This window comes from Rosa chinensis, chromosome 4 (assembly GCF_002994745.2).
Source record: "Rosa chinensis cultivar Old Blush chromosome 4, RchiOBHm-V2, whole genome shotgun sequence".
Lineage (NCBI taxonomy): Eukaryota > Viridiplantae > Streptophyta > Magnoliopsida > Rosales > Rosaceae > Rosa > Rosa chinensis.
Genome location: NC_037091.1, coordinates 55,206,243 through 55,223,330, shown reverse-complemented (window position 1 = coordinate 55,223,330; position 17,088 = coordinate 55,206,243). Strand labels below are relative to the sequence as shown.

Genomic DNA, 17,088 nt, shown 5'->3' with positions numbered 1-17,088 from the left:
TGAAGCGAGTCAAGGGATAAGAAGAATGCCGCATACTCTTGGGCCTATGGACCGTTTTGCAACCCCCATCGATCCGGATTCTTCATTGGATGGAAGTAGGAAGATGAGACAACAAAATATCAATGATGCACTTTTCAAGCAAAGAACACATAATGTGCATCAATACTTGGCTAGATGGGTGTATGAAGCCGGGATTCCTTTTCATGCCGTTGATCGTGATAGCTTCAAGAGGTTTGTTGAAGCGGTTGGTCAATTTGGCCCGGGTTACCGACCTCCAAGCCAACATCAATTAAGGGAGCCACTATTGAAGGAAGAGGTAGAGAGAACTAAAAGTTTATTGAAGAAGCAAGAAGAAGAGTGAGCTTTGAATGGTTGCTCTATTATGACCGATGCTTGGAGCGACCGGAAAAGAAGAAGTATCATGAATTTGTGTGTCAATTGTGCGGAAGGCACAACTTTTCTTTCTTCTAAGGAAGCATCAGATGAGGCACACACCGGGACGTATATTTTTGAATATGTGGACAAATGCATTGAAGATGTTGGGCCACAAAATGTGGTTCAAGTGGTGACGGACAATGCTTCAAATAATATGGCGGCGAGAGATTTGATGAAGTTGAAGAGGCCAAACATATTTTGGACTTCATGTGCAACTCACACCTTGAATCTTATGCTTCAAGGAATTGGCAACCAACCTAGATTCAAAGGGGTGATTGAGAGGGCAAAGAGCTTCACTATCTATATTTATGCACATCACAAGACTTTGGCATTGATGAGGAAGTTTACAAAGAAAAGAGATATAGTGAGGCCGGGAGTCACTAGATTTGCAACAGCTTTCCTCACTTTGCAAAGCTTAATGGAGAAGAAGAATGAGTTGAGAGCTATGATTACTAGTGATGAATGGAATGAAAGCAAGCATGCAAAGAGTGTAAAGGGGAAGGCGGCGGTGAATGTTGCTTTGAGTGCTTCTTTTTGGAATGGGGTAAGTCTTTGCTTGAAGGTGTTTGCCCCTTTAGTCAAGGTGCTTCGCCTTGTTGATGGGGATAGAAAGCCATCAATGGGCTTTGTGTATGGAGAACTACTTAGAGCCAAGGAGGAGATTAAAATGGCATTCAAAGATCAAGAAACTCACTATCGTCCAATCCTTGACATTGTTGATGGAAAAGCCCGTGGTCGACTTGATAGTCCATTGCATTTAGCGGGTTACCTCTTGAACCCTTACTACACATATGCCAATCCAAGTCTTGAGAATGATAATGTGGTCATGGATGGGTTCTTCACTTGTGTTGAGACATTCTTTCCTGATGACATTCAAACTCAAAGTTTGGTGACAAATGTAGAATTGCACAAGTATTTGAAGAAAGAGGATGGATTTGGAAGAGGTTTGGCTAAGGCGGGATGCGCACAAAATGATGACACTTATAATCCGGGTAAGAAATACCAACTTATTTTTTATTTTTTTTATATAGCCAATTGTTATTGTTTTGTTTGTTTTGTTTTTGGAGTTTGGCTAATTCATTATTGTTGTTGTTTTGTTTATGTTTTTTTTTTAGTTTTGTGGTGGAATATTTATGGAAACCTTGTACCAAGATTGCAAAGTATGGCTAAAAGGATACTTTCATTGACCACAAGCTCATCCGGATGTGAGAGAAATTGGAGCACTTTTGAGGGGGTAAGTATTTATTTAGTTATGCATTTTTGTAAGTTTATAAGCAAGTAGGAATGTAGTTTAATTATTTAGAAACTCATAATATACTCATTTTTTTTTCTTTATGTAGATCCATACAAAGAAAAGGAATAGACTAGATACAACGAGGTTGAACAATTTAGTTTATGTCCAATTCAATGCCAAGATCATCAACAAGAAGAGAAGAATGAAAGAGAAGAATGTGGATGTATTACTAGCATGTGAAGCTACTATGGCCCAAGGATGGATTGTGGATGGTGGTGATGAAGATGTAGATTCCGATCTTACTAGTGAAGTAGTTGGAGAGGGATCGGGATTGGGAGTGGATAGTAGCTTAGAGCATAGGAGAAGTAGTAGAATTCAAGAAATTAGGGAACTTCATGAGGAGGATTTTGTATCGGATGAAGAGGAAGAAGATGAGATGACTTTTGAGTTTGAGTCCGATGAGGAGGGAGTACTAGAGGGATATGGAGAAGAAGAATTTGAGGGTTAGGCTTGGAACTTGGAAGTGGAAGATTTGGAATGTTGCAGATTTATATAATTATAACATATAGCAGATTTGGAATTTGAGGATACCTTTTTACCTTTTATATTTTTATTTATGATAATGTAATTATATGTTGCAGATTTGGAATGTTGCTTGATAAATATTGAATTAGATATATTTAGACTTTGAATTGCAGATTTGGATTTGGTTACTGAATTGCAAATTTGCAGGTTGTTTTTGCAATTGTTTTAGGCTCTATTTTGCAGTTTTTTTATATAATTATATCATTTATATGTTATAAACTTATAATTATATCATTTATATGTTATAAAAATAAAAATAAATTTTTTTAAAAAAAAACCGCCTAGTCCCCGCCTAGGCCTCTAGGCTCTAGTCCCCAGCCTTCCGCCCGACTAGCGCCTAGCGTTTTTCAGAACCTTGATATAAGGTTGGTCTACCTATCCAAATGATCCGTCCACTTTTCATGAATTGGTCGAAAACCAAGTGGTAGCCAAGTCGGGTTCGTAACCAGTAAGCAAAGTTGGTCTTTGCACTCAATATTTAGTTAGAAAAGTCCAAGTCTTAGATCTTGTATTCTCCTTGCCTTCTTATAAAATTGTCCTTTTTTCAGTTGAAGAAAACTCTGTGTCCTATATATTTCATAAATTCATAATTTCCTCGTAATGTGGAGGCAGCTCTTTCTTCTATAACAACTTCATCAGTATTCGATTATTTCTATACAATACAAGAGCGCATGTATATGTTTCATATATGTGTGTATAACAATTGTTCAACCATACCTGCGTCTGAAGCTGGAAAACACTTGATGGACCATGGGCGAGTACCCAACTAATATGAAAAATTGGCAACCAAAAACTCAAGAATTTAAAATCGAGCCAATGCAGCACAACAATTACCATAGATTGTGCTACAAAAAGATATAGCACAAACCAACTAGAATCCAAAAACAATCTTTGACATTTTCACCAGGTGCGATTCCATGAACCGATTCCACGAATCTGAATCGCAATATAAAGTCTGGGGTGACCGACCAGGTTGTACGGACCCGCCCGATCGAGGCGGCCAGTGTGGTTTGTACATCAACAACAACAAACCCAAAAGCACGGCCGCCATGGCGGGTTTCCTCAATGACTTGAGAGCATCTGCCCATATTTTATTAGTGGCGCATTAGGGTTTGCAGCGGGCTGGTTATTTTCATTAGTAAAATAGTTAGCCACCAAGACTGGAAGTGGCCACCTTGTTTAGATTTTGGGGCGGCGCCGCGGCGGTGATTAGTGGCTCTTCTCCGCCGCGGACAGGAGGCTTTTAAGTCTTACTTCCTTGAAAGTTGAGCAAAGTATAACTAGTTTGGCTGGAAAATGACCAAGAGGGCGCAATACATTGGAGACTTCAACGGTCCCCGGACTTCAAAAGATGTATTAGAGCAAAAAATATATAATTATTTGGGTAAGTGGGCAATCTTATAAAATGTTTGGGTAAGTGAGATTAGTGTAGCTCAAATTAAGGTAAATGAACATTTTTCCTTGAAAGTAAAAGTAGGCTGTTAGGTAGACCGGTCAATGGATCACTTATGGACCGAATCGACTTAAATTCAAGTCCATTTGATCTTCTCATAAAATTATATCTGATATGATAATTTGCCAAATTTCTAAATGACAAATTCATATCCGAGTTATTAGATTATCGGATATCTGGTCAAATAATCCAATTCATATCTATCTTCATATAATATATTTTTTTTAAGAGAAATTTTAAATACACACCCCAAACTACTTAATACACATCAATATATTTTATATTTCAAATCAGATTTTATAGGTAGGTTAAATGACCAAAATAGATATATATCTATTAGAAGAAAAATAATAATAATCATATATTCCTTATATTATTCTATAATTATAAACACAATAAATTTCGATACATGACATCCTCATTTAAAACAAGAATAAAGTTAGAAACCGTCTAATTTAAATTTTCCTTAAATAAATTGTAATAAATGGGGTGAGAGACCCTATAATTTAGAATTTTGAAATCAATGGCATTAAATGTTTTTAAAACATATCGCTTTATTCCCACTTTTTTAGTCCATTTTTTTCCTTCTAAGCTGTGATTAGTCAATTTCTTATCTATCATAAAACATCACAGGTATAAAACTTTGTAATTGTTAATTTGTTTGACCATCCAATGACAACTTCGTTATTCCAGCATTGTGGAGAAACTACTGATACAATTTTGGTTGAATGCATGTTCAACTCAAAATTTTATACTTGATCAATAGGGTGTTTGGTGGATGAGAACTCAAATAATACAAAATCTATTTCTAAGCATCTATTTGAAGGGAACAATAATGAATCGGATTTCCCAATAACTAACACAAGTAATTAATATGGTCAATTATATATACTAATCAAATTAAATAGTAGCCTTAATGTAGTTAAATAATAGTGTATTTCATGGTTTTTTCGTTTAAGGATATTTTAGATAATTTAGATTGTGTATTTAGTAAAATATTAAAATGAGAAATTAAATGGTAGGTGTATTGAGTAAGGAGTGTGTATTAAGTAATTAAGAGTGTGTATTTAAAACTTCTCTTTTTTTAAGTACTAAAGAAACAAAATCAACAAAAACCCGACTTTTCATTACATGATATATGCAGAAGTGTTTGGCTAAAAAAAGAAGAAAAGATTACATTATATGATGGAAAGGACAATAATAATGTAATACCCCGAAAATTCGTTATTAATTCCTAAATGCTTTGGGAATTAATTTAGTGGTTGTTGGTACGATTATGTGGTTCGTGGATGGAGTGGAAGTGTTTCGGACGAATTTTTATTCGGAAAGTATGGTTTTAGGGGGGGGCGCAAAGGTTGACTTTTTAGACGTTGGGTTTCTCCGAAAACTTCCTTCACGAAAATCGTAGAGCGCGTCGATATGAGTTCGTGGACATGTGGAATGTGAAAATCGGAGTTCGTATGAAGAAGTTATGGCCATCGGAAAAAGTTTCCATTTTGGTTAAATAGGAAAAAAAAACCGAAAATATCAGAGTTTCCATTTTCGGAAACTTTTTCTCTCTCTTCTCTCCTGAGCCGAAATCGGGGACTAATTTTCGTCCAGCGATTTCCCCCTCCTCCAGCCACCAATCGAAGAACCGTTTCTTCCATTCTCTTCGCCTCAGTCCCATCTCCAAGTCTGGGAAGTTTCACGGCTTGGGTCGGCCCGTGCACGGCGCAGTAAGGCCGGGAAGTTTGGCGGCGGCGCCGCAAATCGCCTTGATCAGAACTTCCGATTCCGGCCACCATAGCCGATGTTTCTTGAGGGCTTTTGGAGCCCAGAGGATGTAGATGCTTTCTCCCAAGATGGCTTGCAACGATTCGAAGTGTGGAGGTTGAATTTTGAAGATTGGGATTCTAGGGTTCATCGAGTTTTAGAGATTGCGAGGTAAATTCCGGCCATATGGCTTCGATTCAGACTTTGTACTAGTTTTGAAAGTTGTAATTGGAGTTGAGATGAAGATCTTTTGTGTTGAAAGTTTTTTCAAATTTTGACTTTGGGTGGGCGGCGGCACCGCCACTATGGTGGTGTTTTCCGATCACCCCAGGGACAGTTTTTGTTCCTGATTTCGACCTACTCGTCGATACGAGCATTTCGATATGTGGTTTGTAATAGGAGATCGTTTGAGCATGTTAGGGTTTTAGCATTTCGATTCGATCGGTTTTCGGTATGTGAGGATATGGCCGTTCGATCGACTTGTAGTTTTGTTTTATCGATCATAGAAGTGTTTCGAGGTTGTTGGATGGTCTCGGATGACGATCCGACTGTTGGATCGTCGTATAATTGTGTTTTGTGAATTGTGTGATTTGTGTTGTATTGAATGTGACCTTGATGTGATTAGGTGATTGACGGGATTGTGTGAGCGGAGTATGGATGATTTTGTGCTTGTCTTGTTTTGTGTGAAGACGCAGCATGATTTGGAGGTGAGTAAATTTCACGTAGTTCATTTACGAACGGATTTATTTATTACTCGGAATTACTTGTCAAATTATTTGTTTTAAAATATATGAACTTGATCGATAACGGTTCATGGGTAAGTTAAAACAATGTTTTGATATAAAATGATTTTCGAGAAGTATAATTTATAAAACCATAGTTGGTATTAGTGGTATCCCTGAGTGGATGACTACGTGTGTGTGTGTGTGTGTGTGTGTGTGTGTGTGTGTGTGTGTGTATCTTGGTGGAATTGAGTGTGTAGCTTACTATTGTTGTGCAATGTGATGTTGAGGAATATATATGGTTTTGGAAATAAAAGATGGTTTTGTTGGCTTTGAGTTTTGAAAGAAATAGGTATGGTTTTGGTGATGGTTTGAGTTGAGAAACAATATTTGGAAAATGATTTCATTATTGTTTGAGGCTGTTGGAGATGAGGAAACAATATTATGTGATGACTTGTGTGGTGATTTGCATAATGATTTTGTGTAAATGATGTGGGTTGTTGTGAGATGATTTATTTGAAGTTGTTGGGTGATCATCGACTTTGTTGTTGATGGGTGATCATCGACTCTTGTGTGAGTTGTTGACCTGTGTGGTGATTGGCGTTATTAATGGATGTTTTTAGTAAATATTTCTATTTATTTCTATTATTGAATTGTTTGTTTTCTTGATAATCTCCTGAACTAAATTTTATGCAAGGATTACTATGATTTTTATTATTTGTTTTAATGTAATCTTCTTAACTAAGTTATATGCAGGGATTACTGTATTTTGAATTGTTTGTTTTAATGTAATCTCCTGAACTAAGTTATATGCAGGGATTACTGCATTTTGAATTGTTTGTTTTAAATATAATCTCCTGAACTAAGTTATATGCAGGAGTTGCTATGATTTAATTGTGTGAATTTGGTGATCTCCTGAACTAAATTTCTATGCAGGGTTTACTAATTTTTATCTAGTGTGATTGGATGTTTGGTTGTGTTTGTGGAGTTAAATGCTGTTGCTTTAATTATCTCACGAGTTGAGAAATTATAAGCATGCGTGACATGAGTCATTTTATTTGAATTTACTCATACGAGCTTAAAAAGCTTACCGGGTTTGTCGTTTCAACCCGGTGCACTATTCCATGGTGTAGGGTTTATTGTGCAGGTAAGAATATCGATTAATCGTCGTCGAAGCTGAGGCGTACTTTCTGTAGCTTGGACGTAGAAATGTATTGGTTTTAGTCTTCCGCTGTGTAGAGAGTTGGTGAGCGTGTTTACTTATTGAATTGTAACTCAGTTTGATTTGTAAACTCTTTGTAATATGTAACTCTAAAGAGCGAGTCCGTATTGCTGTCGGTGAGCTCGGATGCTTTATGGTTTAGTTTAAAATGAAAATTTCTCTATGTGTTTTTTTGTGATTGTAATGTTTTCACGTTTCGGTTTTGAATTTATTTATTCACAATTCGGGGCGTGACAAATAACAACTCTGCAACAACATTACATTAGTAAGATTAATTAAAATCTCCAATAGTTGACTTGGATACGCATTTACGCAAGCATACGTATCATTGTCAAGATAGGGAAATATTATGCCCAAAGTTTATCGTACCACGGGGATTAGTGGCTAACCCACAATCCTTGGGTAATCGGAAATAAAGATACTTAGCAAACAAAGAAAAGAAAACGAAAATAAATAAAAATGTTAATCTAAGGCACCAAGCCTTAGCAATGCTCGGCTTTAGTTTTCACCAAAGCCTAATCAAAACTAAGAGCCTAGTGGTGGATATGCACAAATGAGTGGAAGAGTTTAATGTTTGGGGGTTGATTTTAACTTAACAAATAATAATGAAATGTAAAGCAATAAAAATAAAAATGAAATGTAAACAATAAAAATGAAAATGTTGGGTGCTAGGGAGGTTGCTTCACCCAAATTCTATGTGTCGGAAGCTAATCTAATATAGATGCATATTTCCTATTTTGGCAGTAGTCGTATCCAAGGCGGTTCAAGGCTCAAGGATCGAAATTCCCTTTCATGGTATTCCTACTCCGGTTCAAGGGCCGTAGGGACTCACTTGGCATGAATTAGAGCCGGTTCAAGGGTCATTAATTCACATCAAGAGGCATAGAGATCGAGGAATTAGACTACTAAGCGACCTGCCCGCGCAATCACGCAACGGGTGTAAATCACCATGCTTATAACCCCTCGAATACGAAATTGAAGGTTTCTAGCTTAGGAATTAGAGGGGGTCAAGCCTCTAACTCCATCCTAGACATGCTCAAAATACACACCCTAGAGTTGACTAGGTTCCTAGACATGCATTTTAACCCAACAAAAATAGATATAAGCATCCATCATATGAAAATTGCATCATTACATTAAAATAAGCATCTTTTACACAAGATTTGGACTAGGGCACACAACCCTAGCCCCCAACAAAGAAATTACTCACAACACATAACTATGAACATCAAAGATACAAAATTCAAAGAGAAAAGATTATAGAAGTGTAGGAGAACACAAAGGTAGCCACAATTAGCTAGGGAGCTAATATGACTTCCCTTGAATTACAACTCCCACAAATACCTAAAGCTTGAATCTTGTAGCTTTTGATGAATCCTTGAAGCTTGTGTGAGAAATTCTATGAATATCCAAAAGAAAACTAAAACTATTATGAAAAATGGAGGAGGAGGAGAGGAGAGAGAGAGAGCAGCCCAAAAGGGCTGCCTCTGTTTTTGGTGTGGTGCGGCTCCTGTTGCTTCTGTAGGGTTGTCGAATGGATAATTAGGGTCTGGTCTATATATATGAAAGAGGAAGAATGGGTCTTCATTCCGTGTGGCTGGTCGTGAGAGAAAGGAGGAGGAGAGAGGGACATGTGTCTGCGGGTAATTGGTTCAAAAAGAAAGAGAAAATGGTCTGGTCCTTGTAAGAGAAAAGAGGATCACGTGGTGATTGGTTTGGCTAGTGAATGAAAAGTTTGCCACGTGTCAAGTGTACAATTATGCAATGGGTAGCTAATTGACCCAAATTTTCTTCATGTGCTGCACGTTTAATTACTTGGGTAATTAACCAAAGCATGATTGCTTAGTTAATTGGTTAATTAACCAATACTTAATTAAGGCATTGACAATTTCGTCCATTTGTAGAAAACTTCTATCTTCACCATTTTTGCGTCATTCTATCTTGTTTCCGCAACTCCACTTATTTACTACAAAATAAATAAAAATTGATTAATTACATAATAATTGACTTAAGGATTAACTTATTTTCAGTCTTTAAGTAGCGATTACGTACATAAAAATGCACGTAATCAATAGTCCAAACCTTTTTTTTTTTTTAATCGAAAAAGGTCATCCCAATATTAAATTTCAGCAACTAGTACAAAAATAACACACATCTAGGGGTCGTCAGAGAGAGTCGTTTTATAAAGTCCACAAAAAAAATATTCTAAACAAAATAAGCACCTAGCACGCTCTAGTACGCCCACCTTTTGAATTTCGCTCCTTTATTTAATAAAAAAAATATTGAGCTTCGAAGTAAAATAAATAAGTCAACAGAGCAATTAGTTTTTTTGTGACCTAAAAAATTTAAGCAATACTAGGAGCAGAAGGTAGGTGTAGGGTGATTTTCCTGAGCAACATTCATCACCAACACCCACTCCGATTTCACCAGGAAATTCATCGACGTCATCAGAGGAGAAACCAATTACTAACTTCGTTCGGAAGTGATCGGAGAACCATTCTTTGATGCCAACAAACCACACCAAATCCAAAACACAAGATCCGACCCGATCTTGACCATTCTAGATCCCCGGATCCTCTCACCTCCAACCCGTTACCAAGAGGAGAACGCGCCAAATCGACTTTGGAAACACCAATGCCCGCCCAGCAGCGAGAATTAGATATAAGCCTAGAATCAAGGAAACACGTCGAGGAAGTCCTTCGCCACTATTAACCTCGAGCCAACCAGAAGGGAGAAGGGAGTATATTCTCACCTTCTTAGCTGTATGTTCACTGCCGTAGCTCAACCAATATATTGAACGCCAACAACCAAACATCTCGTATGAGAGTCAGAATAAGAAAAAGAAAAGCCATATCTGGTCAGTTTAATGTTTAATCCCCAAACCAATTCTTTATACGGTGTACAATTATAATTCTTATAAATATAAATCTATACTATTATTAAGTGAAAAGACTTTGTTAGCCAAAATCTAAAATTTTGACATGATTGACCCTAGAAGATTAATAAACTTTGAGAATTAATTAAATCGCAAGGATAATTAAGACATTTACAAAATATATTTTTATTAAAAAAAATTAAAAAAATACCCACAACCCATATTTCTCTCTCCCATTTTCTTTTCTCTACAATAACCAACTCTTTGTTCAAGTAAATCCAGAATATGTGTCTGGCCCAAACTCTAGTTTACTTAACCTAGTGGTAATAGAGTTTAATTAGAAGAATCCAGAGATTCCTATTCAATGTATGATTACCTTTCCTTGTATGATACAGATTCTATGCATTGTAATCCTCTATATAAAGAGACCCCTATTTTCAATGAGAATACACAGCGATTTTCTCTCAATTCTCGTTTCTCTAAAACACGTTATCAGCACGAGCCCTAACCCTAGTTTCAAGAAGCCAAATGCCCAAAAATCCTTTTTCCAGTTCGCTCCCATTCGCCGTGCACCTCTCCTGCGCGCCCATGGGCGCTGCTGCAAGCCTCTGCCACTACTAGCCTACGCACAAGTTCAGTCACTTGCCCTTGAAGCACCGCATCCACCGAGCACCTACTTCACCATCTGCCCAGACTAGGATTGCAAACCTGTTGCAATCCTAGCTTAGGATCGATAGCATATCTCTGCAACCCAACTTCACAAGCTAGCGCGCAGCATACGCCGCAAGCAGCACACCACACCTGCCACGTACGCCCACAGCGCTTGCCCAACGTGCAGCCTGCTAGCAGCAGCCCCGCGCTCCTCTTATCTGCCAGTTTCAGCAACTAGGATTCACTACAAAAAATAATTGCAACGGCTACCCCGTTTCGCGTCGGCACCCTTTTGCCGTCGCAAAAAATTGACTTTTTGCTTCGGCAAAATTACGCCGTCGTAAAACTTGCGACTGAGTTGCTACGCCGTGGCAATGGGGTAGCCAAACTTTAATATTTATCTTCGGCGAACGTTTGCAGTCGCAAACTTCCAATGCTTGGCGACTGCGTCTAAAATGCCGTCGCAACTAGAGAACAACTACGAGCCCAATTCTCTTATTAAATCTATTTTCTCATAAAAAAACCCTAGCCTATTTCTCTCAATCCCTGTTCTCTACCGCATCCCTCTTTCTCTTTCTCTCTGTTCTCGATCTCACTGAAGCAGATCGGATCGGAACTTCCCGTCGCTGGTCCTCCGTGTTCAGTCTCTCCGCTCAGTCCTCTCTCTCTCTCGCTCAGCGGCTCAGTTGTTGTCGTTCTCTCTCTCTCTCTTATACATATCACTTTGTCTCAGCGGCTCAGAACCAGATCGGAACCGGCGGCTTCAGCTTCTTCATCGCTCAGTAGCTCTTGCTCTCTCTTTCTCTCTGCGCGCGCGGCTGCTCTGAAGACTGAAACCAGATCTTTCCGAACCAAAAGAAAACCCCCAAAGCCTTCTCTCTCAGCCTCTCTCACATCTAGCCCTAAATCGCTCTTCGTTGGTATGAAATTTCAACCCTTTCAAACTTTAATTGATACGTTTGATTTGCAATTCGCAGTTTTCAATTAGATAACATAGAAAGTTTCATGCTTTAATTTAATTTCTGTGAGTTTTTGTGAAATTCAACCCTTTTTATGATTCATTGTGCTTGAACTGTTGGATTCTAGACTCTAGTCAAGTTTCAATCTTGTTTCATTGGCACCCATAACCCTTCTTTTCGAATTAAGCTCTTAATGTCTTATAGCATCTGTATGCATCTGTTGGTTGTGTAATTTTGCTAATGGTTCTGCTTCTTCTGTTGTTTTTCTCCTCCTGTAGATTTGAGTAATGTTTTTGTTGATTTTTAACTTTCGTATTCGCCTTTCTCAAAATTAGAGTCTGTGTTTTATGAATTGGTTTTCGTTTATCTGTTGTTACCGTGGAGTTTTCAAAATTGACTTATGAGTATGCCCATTCATGATGAGAAACCCCTCAATTGATGATGCAGGGTGGAGAAATAGAAGAGGTTGTATAAGCTAGAGAGTTGTTGGAAATGAATGCTGAAGCTTTGCAAGTTGCTAAGGCATACCGCCACCTTCTCAAAGCTGTCAAGAACCACGTTGCCAAAGAAGACACTAAGCGGCATTTCAGAGATTATGTAACTGAAGAATTTAGATTCACATGAAAAACCCAGATACCATGGAGTTTCCTACCTAATTGATTTTTTCCTGTGGTTTTCTTTGAAATTTGCAGGTATTTGAGCAATTATGGTTCCAGGTAACCCCTCTGTTCTTCTCCATTTAACTAATTTGGTTTCCCAAATTGCACATTTTTTTTCTTTTTCGTGTCGATGGGCTAATGTCTGTATAATCTCTTTTTTTAATACGTTGTCCATGGGCTATTGTAACTCCTTAATTGTAATACTTTGGTTCAGGTTTAGTGGTTGATTCTATTATAATTGTACTTTTTCTGTTTTCTGTGTGGTGATTAAGCATTTCTTCTTTCCTTTTTTTTTTTTGGGGGTTCCTGAACAGGGTAGTGGTAAACAATTCTGGTGTGGAAGAAAACAAGGAAAAGACGGTGGTTATCTAAAGCTTGACTTGTACGAGAATTCTGTTATCTAAAGTTGGGGAACTGCATATTTACCTTGCTAGCAATCTAATTTCATGGTATAATTTCTTCATTTTGTTTCTGTTTTTACTAGCTTTTCTGTTTATACTTTTGGGCTATGTTTGTTACATGGGATTGGACTGGATTGGAGTAACTTATGTAAGAAAATAAGACTCATCCCACGTTTGGCACACATGAGGACTCAATTAAATGAGATTAGAGGACTCAATTGAATGTTGATCAATTCTGGGTTTTTTCTTTCTTTCAACAACGTCTGTGTTTTTATCTTCTTATTTGGTTGTTTGTTTTCATTGATTTTGGATGTTGATCAATTCTGGGTCAAGTACCTGTAACTGGTCATGTAACTGGTCATGTAACTGACCAAGTAACTGACCATGTCACTGACCAAGTAACTGACCATGTCACTGACCATGTCACTGACCAAGTAACTGTAACTGGTCAAGTAACTGACCATGTCACTGGTCAAGTAACTGACCATGTCACTGGTCAAGTAACTGACCATGTCACTGACCAAGTAACTGGTCACGTAACTGACCATGTCACTGTAACTGGTCACGTAAGGGATACAATTTCTGGATTTGTCTTCAGCTTTCTCATTCCAATTTCTTTTCTTCTCACAAACTCATAAAATTGTTCATGTCTGCAAATTACCAACTTTTAGTCCAATACACAAACAAACATGGGATAAGACTATTTTGACTATTCTGCTCTTTAGTCCTAAGCAGTACCAAACATGGGTCAGATATTAACATAACATATCCCAGGTTAGAAGAGTCCTAGACTATTATAGAAAATAATGTGGGTGATAATAGTCCCACGTAACAAACACCACCTTGAAGTATGTCATTAGTTATAATATGGACTTGGGTTTATTTGGACTTGGGTTTATTTTGATGCTGATATTGATATTTATCAATTGTACTTGTACCTCTTCTATCTTAATTTGTTTAATTTATTGTTTTTTTAAGGTTCAACCCTGCGGTGGTATTTGGAGTGACAACTGCTCTTTGAAAATGGGAAGAAGACGCCCCTTCATACTTGCAGGATCTCTCATTATCTCTGTTGCCATGCCATAAGTCAATCATTGCAATTCTAGAGCTGCGTGCTAGGTGGGGGAACAGGTAAATATTCTTATTCACTTGTTCTTCTTAGTGTGTACTAGTGCATTCATTAAAGCATTATGGATCTTCCTCTATTTGTTATTTCAATTTTAATTAGATTAGTTATATGCCTAATGCTTGAATGATGTTATAAAAAAATTGGCAATGATGGAAAGTTTGCTTGTTTCTTTTTCTTTTCTACAGGAACTCAGCTAGCTTGCATGAATTTTGTTTTTTGGGGAATTGCAGGTAACCCTTATCTTTTTCATGTGTTGGATGTCTGTGTCCTCAGTCCTACAATTGTTTCAAGTGATACATTATTGCCAATATTTGTTAGCATCTGTTTGCCCGTTGTTGTTGTTCACATATATATACCTTTATTAATTTATCAATGATGAATATACATACTAGTATCAACTTGTAAAAGAAACACTAGCTTTGATGACACTTGGTTTGAAATTTCCTCTCATACTGCCATTCTCTTTGTAATATGATTATAAAGAATGGTGTAACCTGCGATGTTCATTATTGAAATTGGGTTACGGTGTGACATTGAAAAAGGGTGATATGCAAAGCCATACATGATATATTTAATTTTTTTTTTTGATGTCTTAGGTTCCAGATGCAACTAGTGACCATGCATGAAATTCGGAGAGAGTCTGTAGGAGAAGAAAGGAATCCAGATTCAAGCAGTGATAGAGCAATGGGCTGAGTTTCAATATGTTATTGCATATTTTTGTTAAGTGTTACTCTTAGTTGTCTTCATTAGGAACTTGATTTTGGGCATATATAAATTAATTTGTACTTCTTCTAATTACCTATACTGACACTGCAACAATTTAATTACATTGCAATGAAATAGATGAGCTAATGAACAATATATGTGTTGTGTATTCATGATATTTTTATCCCATTTTTGGATATTGCAAAAATACAGGTTTTGTTAAAAAAAAAATATTGGTTAGCTACTAACATCAGTGAATTGCGGTAGCCAAGAATATTTTTCTATATAACACCACACCGAAGCTACGGCAACGAGACCGTAGTAAAATTTCCTATTGAAAAATTGGCGGGAAGCAAATTAGTTTGGCAGCAAAAAAAAATTGGCGGGAAACAATTTGGCGGGAAAAAAATTTAGTAGGAAACAAATTTTGGCGGGAAGTAATATAATTATCTTAATATTAATTATGCTGCGACGGCAATTTGCCGTAGTATATTTTGTAATGGCGACGGCATTAGGGGTAGCATAAAACCGTCGCAGAGTAAGTGTCGCAAAACTCTTTGCCGTCGCAAAAGTGGTCTGCTACGGCAAAATGCCGTGGCAAAAGATATTGGCGACGCCACCAACGGCGACGGAAGCTTTGCCGTCGCAGAGCCGTCGCAAATGCTTTTTTGCTACGGCAAAATAGCTTTTCGCTACGGCAAGGCGCCGTGGCTATTGCAATTTTTTTTTGTAGTGATTGATAGCAGTCTACAATCATATAACAAGGATCCTGAACCACACTGCAATCCTACAAATCGGTTCGCCTGCACTAGGACTGAAGTTCGTCTGCAATCCTACAAGTCTGTTCGCCTAGGACTAAAGGTCATCTGTAATCCTACAACAAGGATCAAATACGCATTGCAATCCTAAGAGGTATGTTTTACTAAAAGTTCCCGTTTTTGAGTTTTTCTTCTTTTTCTCGGGGACTTGCAACCTCCCTTCTTCTACCCCCCTTTCTTCTTCATAGGGGAGACGGAGACCAAAAACTGAACTGTGGGGGTTCGTGCTCACTCCAAGGTTTGAGCTTGTAGAGTCTTCCAAACTTAGAGTTTGTTGAGCAGAAAACGATCGACCACATACATCGTTGTTTCGATCTAATCCAAAACCCCTCTTGGAATCAGATTTTCTTAGAAGCGATTACGCTCAGAAATTTTATATGTTTTTGTGGTAGCTTTTTCCACTCCGAAACTAACCCTTTTTCTTGTTCTCTTTCAGGAAGAGTAACCTAAACAAATTGGACTTTGCTCCATTGGGAACAACTAGCTCTGGATATCACAGATGGGTTCGTGATGTCCGCCAGCATCTCAAGGCCGATGGAATCTTGGGTACGATTCTCGAGCCTAGCCAGGACGCGCTAACTGTTGAGCAACCTCAAGCTTTGGAAGCAAATAGAGTAGCCTTAGAGGCAACTAAGGCGAAAGTCATCATCCTAATGACTCGTCATATGGATGATTCGCTCCAGTACGAGTGTATGAATGAAGAAGACCCCAGAAGGCTGTGGGTCTCACTCAAAGAAAAATTTGGCAACGTCCGTGACTCCCTGGTTCCTGACCTAGAAATGAGATGGCATAGCCTCCGCTTCTGTAATTTCAAGTCAATTCTTGACTACAACTCGGAAGTACTTCGCATTAAATCCTTAATGGAATTCTGTGGTAAAGAGATCACAGATGCGATGTTGATTGAGAAGACTCTCTCTACCTTCCCCGTCTCTGCATTGATGGTTGCTAAGAACTATAGAATTGATGTTACTGCAGGACGGATCACAAGGTTTCATGAGCTTATTGGAGCTATGAATGTCACTAAAAAGCATGACAACATTCTTGTGAAGAACTATAATTCGAGATCCGTGGAAACATAGCATATTCCGGAATCCAATTATAGTCACGCCCTTAAGAAAGGGCTCCAAGAGCGAAACTCTAATGGTCCATATAATCGCTCTACTTGGGAAGGTAACCGCCAAAATAGGCGAACACGGAACCGAAGAGGTCAATGTGGAAAGAGAGAGGGAGGCAACGCCTTTGGCCATGTTGGTGGCGCCACCAACACTAGGAGCCATCTAAATGACGCTTTCAAAGCGCCTCAATCAATGGAGCCTGAGCAAAGAGATGTATGTTCTCGATGTGGAGTATCTGGTCATTGGGCACACATTTGTAGAGCTCGTGAAGAAATTGTTACCGCCTACAAAGCATATTGTGAAGCAAGAGAAGCTCACTATATGGAACAAGAAGATCAAGAAGATGATCTAGAGTGATGGGTTGAAGACT

The 17,088-nt window shown here is 38.1% G+C and overlaps 1 protein-coding gene, 2 long non-coding RNA genes and 1 pseudogene across 3 annotated transcripts; all 4 read left to right on the top strand.

Moving 5' to 3' along the window:
• Positions 1-382: 382 nt before the first annotated feature.
• LOC112199584 lies at positions 383-1,511 on the top strand (annotated as a pseudogene).
• Positions 1,512-1,547: 36 nt separating this feature from the next.
• LOC121048887 lies at positions 1,548-2,247 on the top strand. The gene is made up of 2 exons (XM_040517611.1): positions 1,548-1,669; positions 1,776-2,247. Exons 1-2 carry the CDS (start codon positions 1,598-1,600, stop codon positions 2,175-2,177), a joined length of 474 nt encoding a protein of 157 aa, XP_040373545.1. The 5' UTR covers positions 1,548-1,597; the 3' UTR covers positions 2,178-2,247.
• A 9,084-nt stretch (positions 2,248-11,331) lies between these two features.
• On the top strand, positions 11,332-13,299 carry LOC112200229. Its single transcript, XR_002936214.2, has 3 exons — positions 11,332-11,852; positions 12,339-12,607; positions 12,865-13,299. It is a non-coding gene; the product is annotated as an uncharacterized LOC112200229 (long non-coding RNA).
• Positions 13,300-13,899: 600 nt separating this feature from the next.
• LOC112196089 lies at positions 13,900-14,856 on the top strand. The gene is made up of 3 exons (XR_002934927.2): positions 13,900-14,082; positions 14,266-14,310; positions 14,677-14,856. It is a non-coding gene; the product is annotated as an uncharacterized LOC112196089 (long non-coding RNA).
• Positions 14,857-17,088: the final 2,232 nt, after the last annotated feature.

What these genes read in the sequence shown, in the direction of transcription:
- LOC121048887 (XM_040517611.1), top strand. Translation starts at nt 1,598, where the DNA reads ATGGCTAAAAGGATACTTTCATTGACCACAAGCTCATCCGGATGTGAG. An exon ending in ATTGGAGCACTTTTGAGGGG is followed by an intron (nt 1,670 to 1,775) that starts GTAAGTATTTAT and finishes TTCTTTATGTAG; the next exon opens with ATCCATACAAAGAAAAGGAA.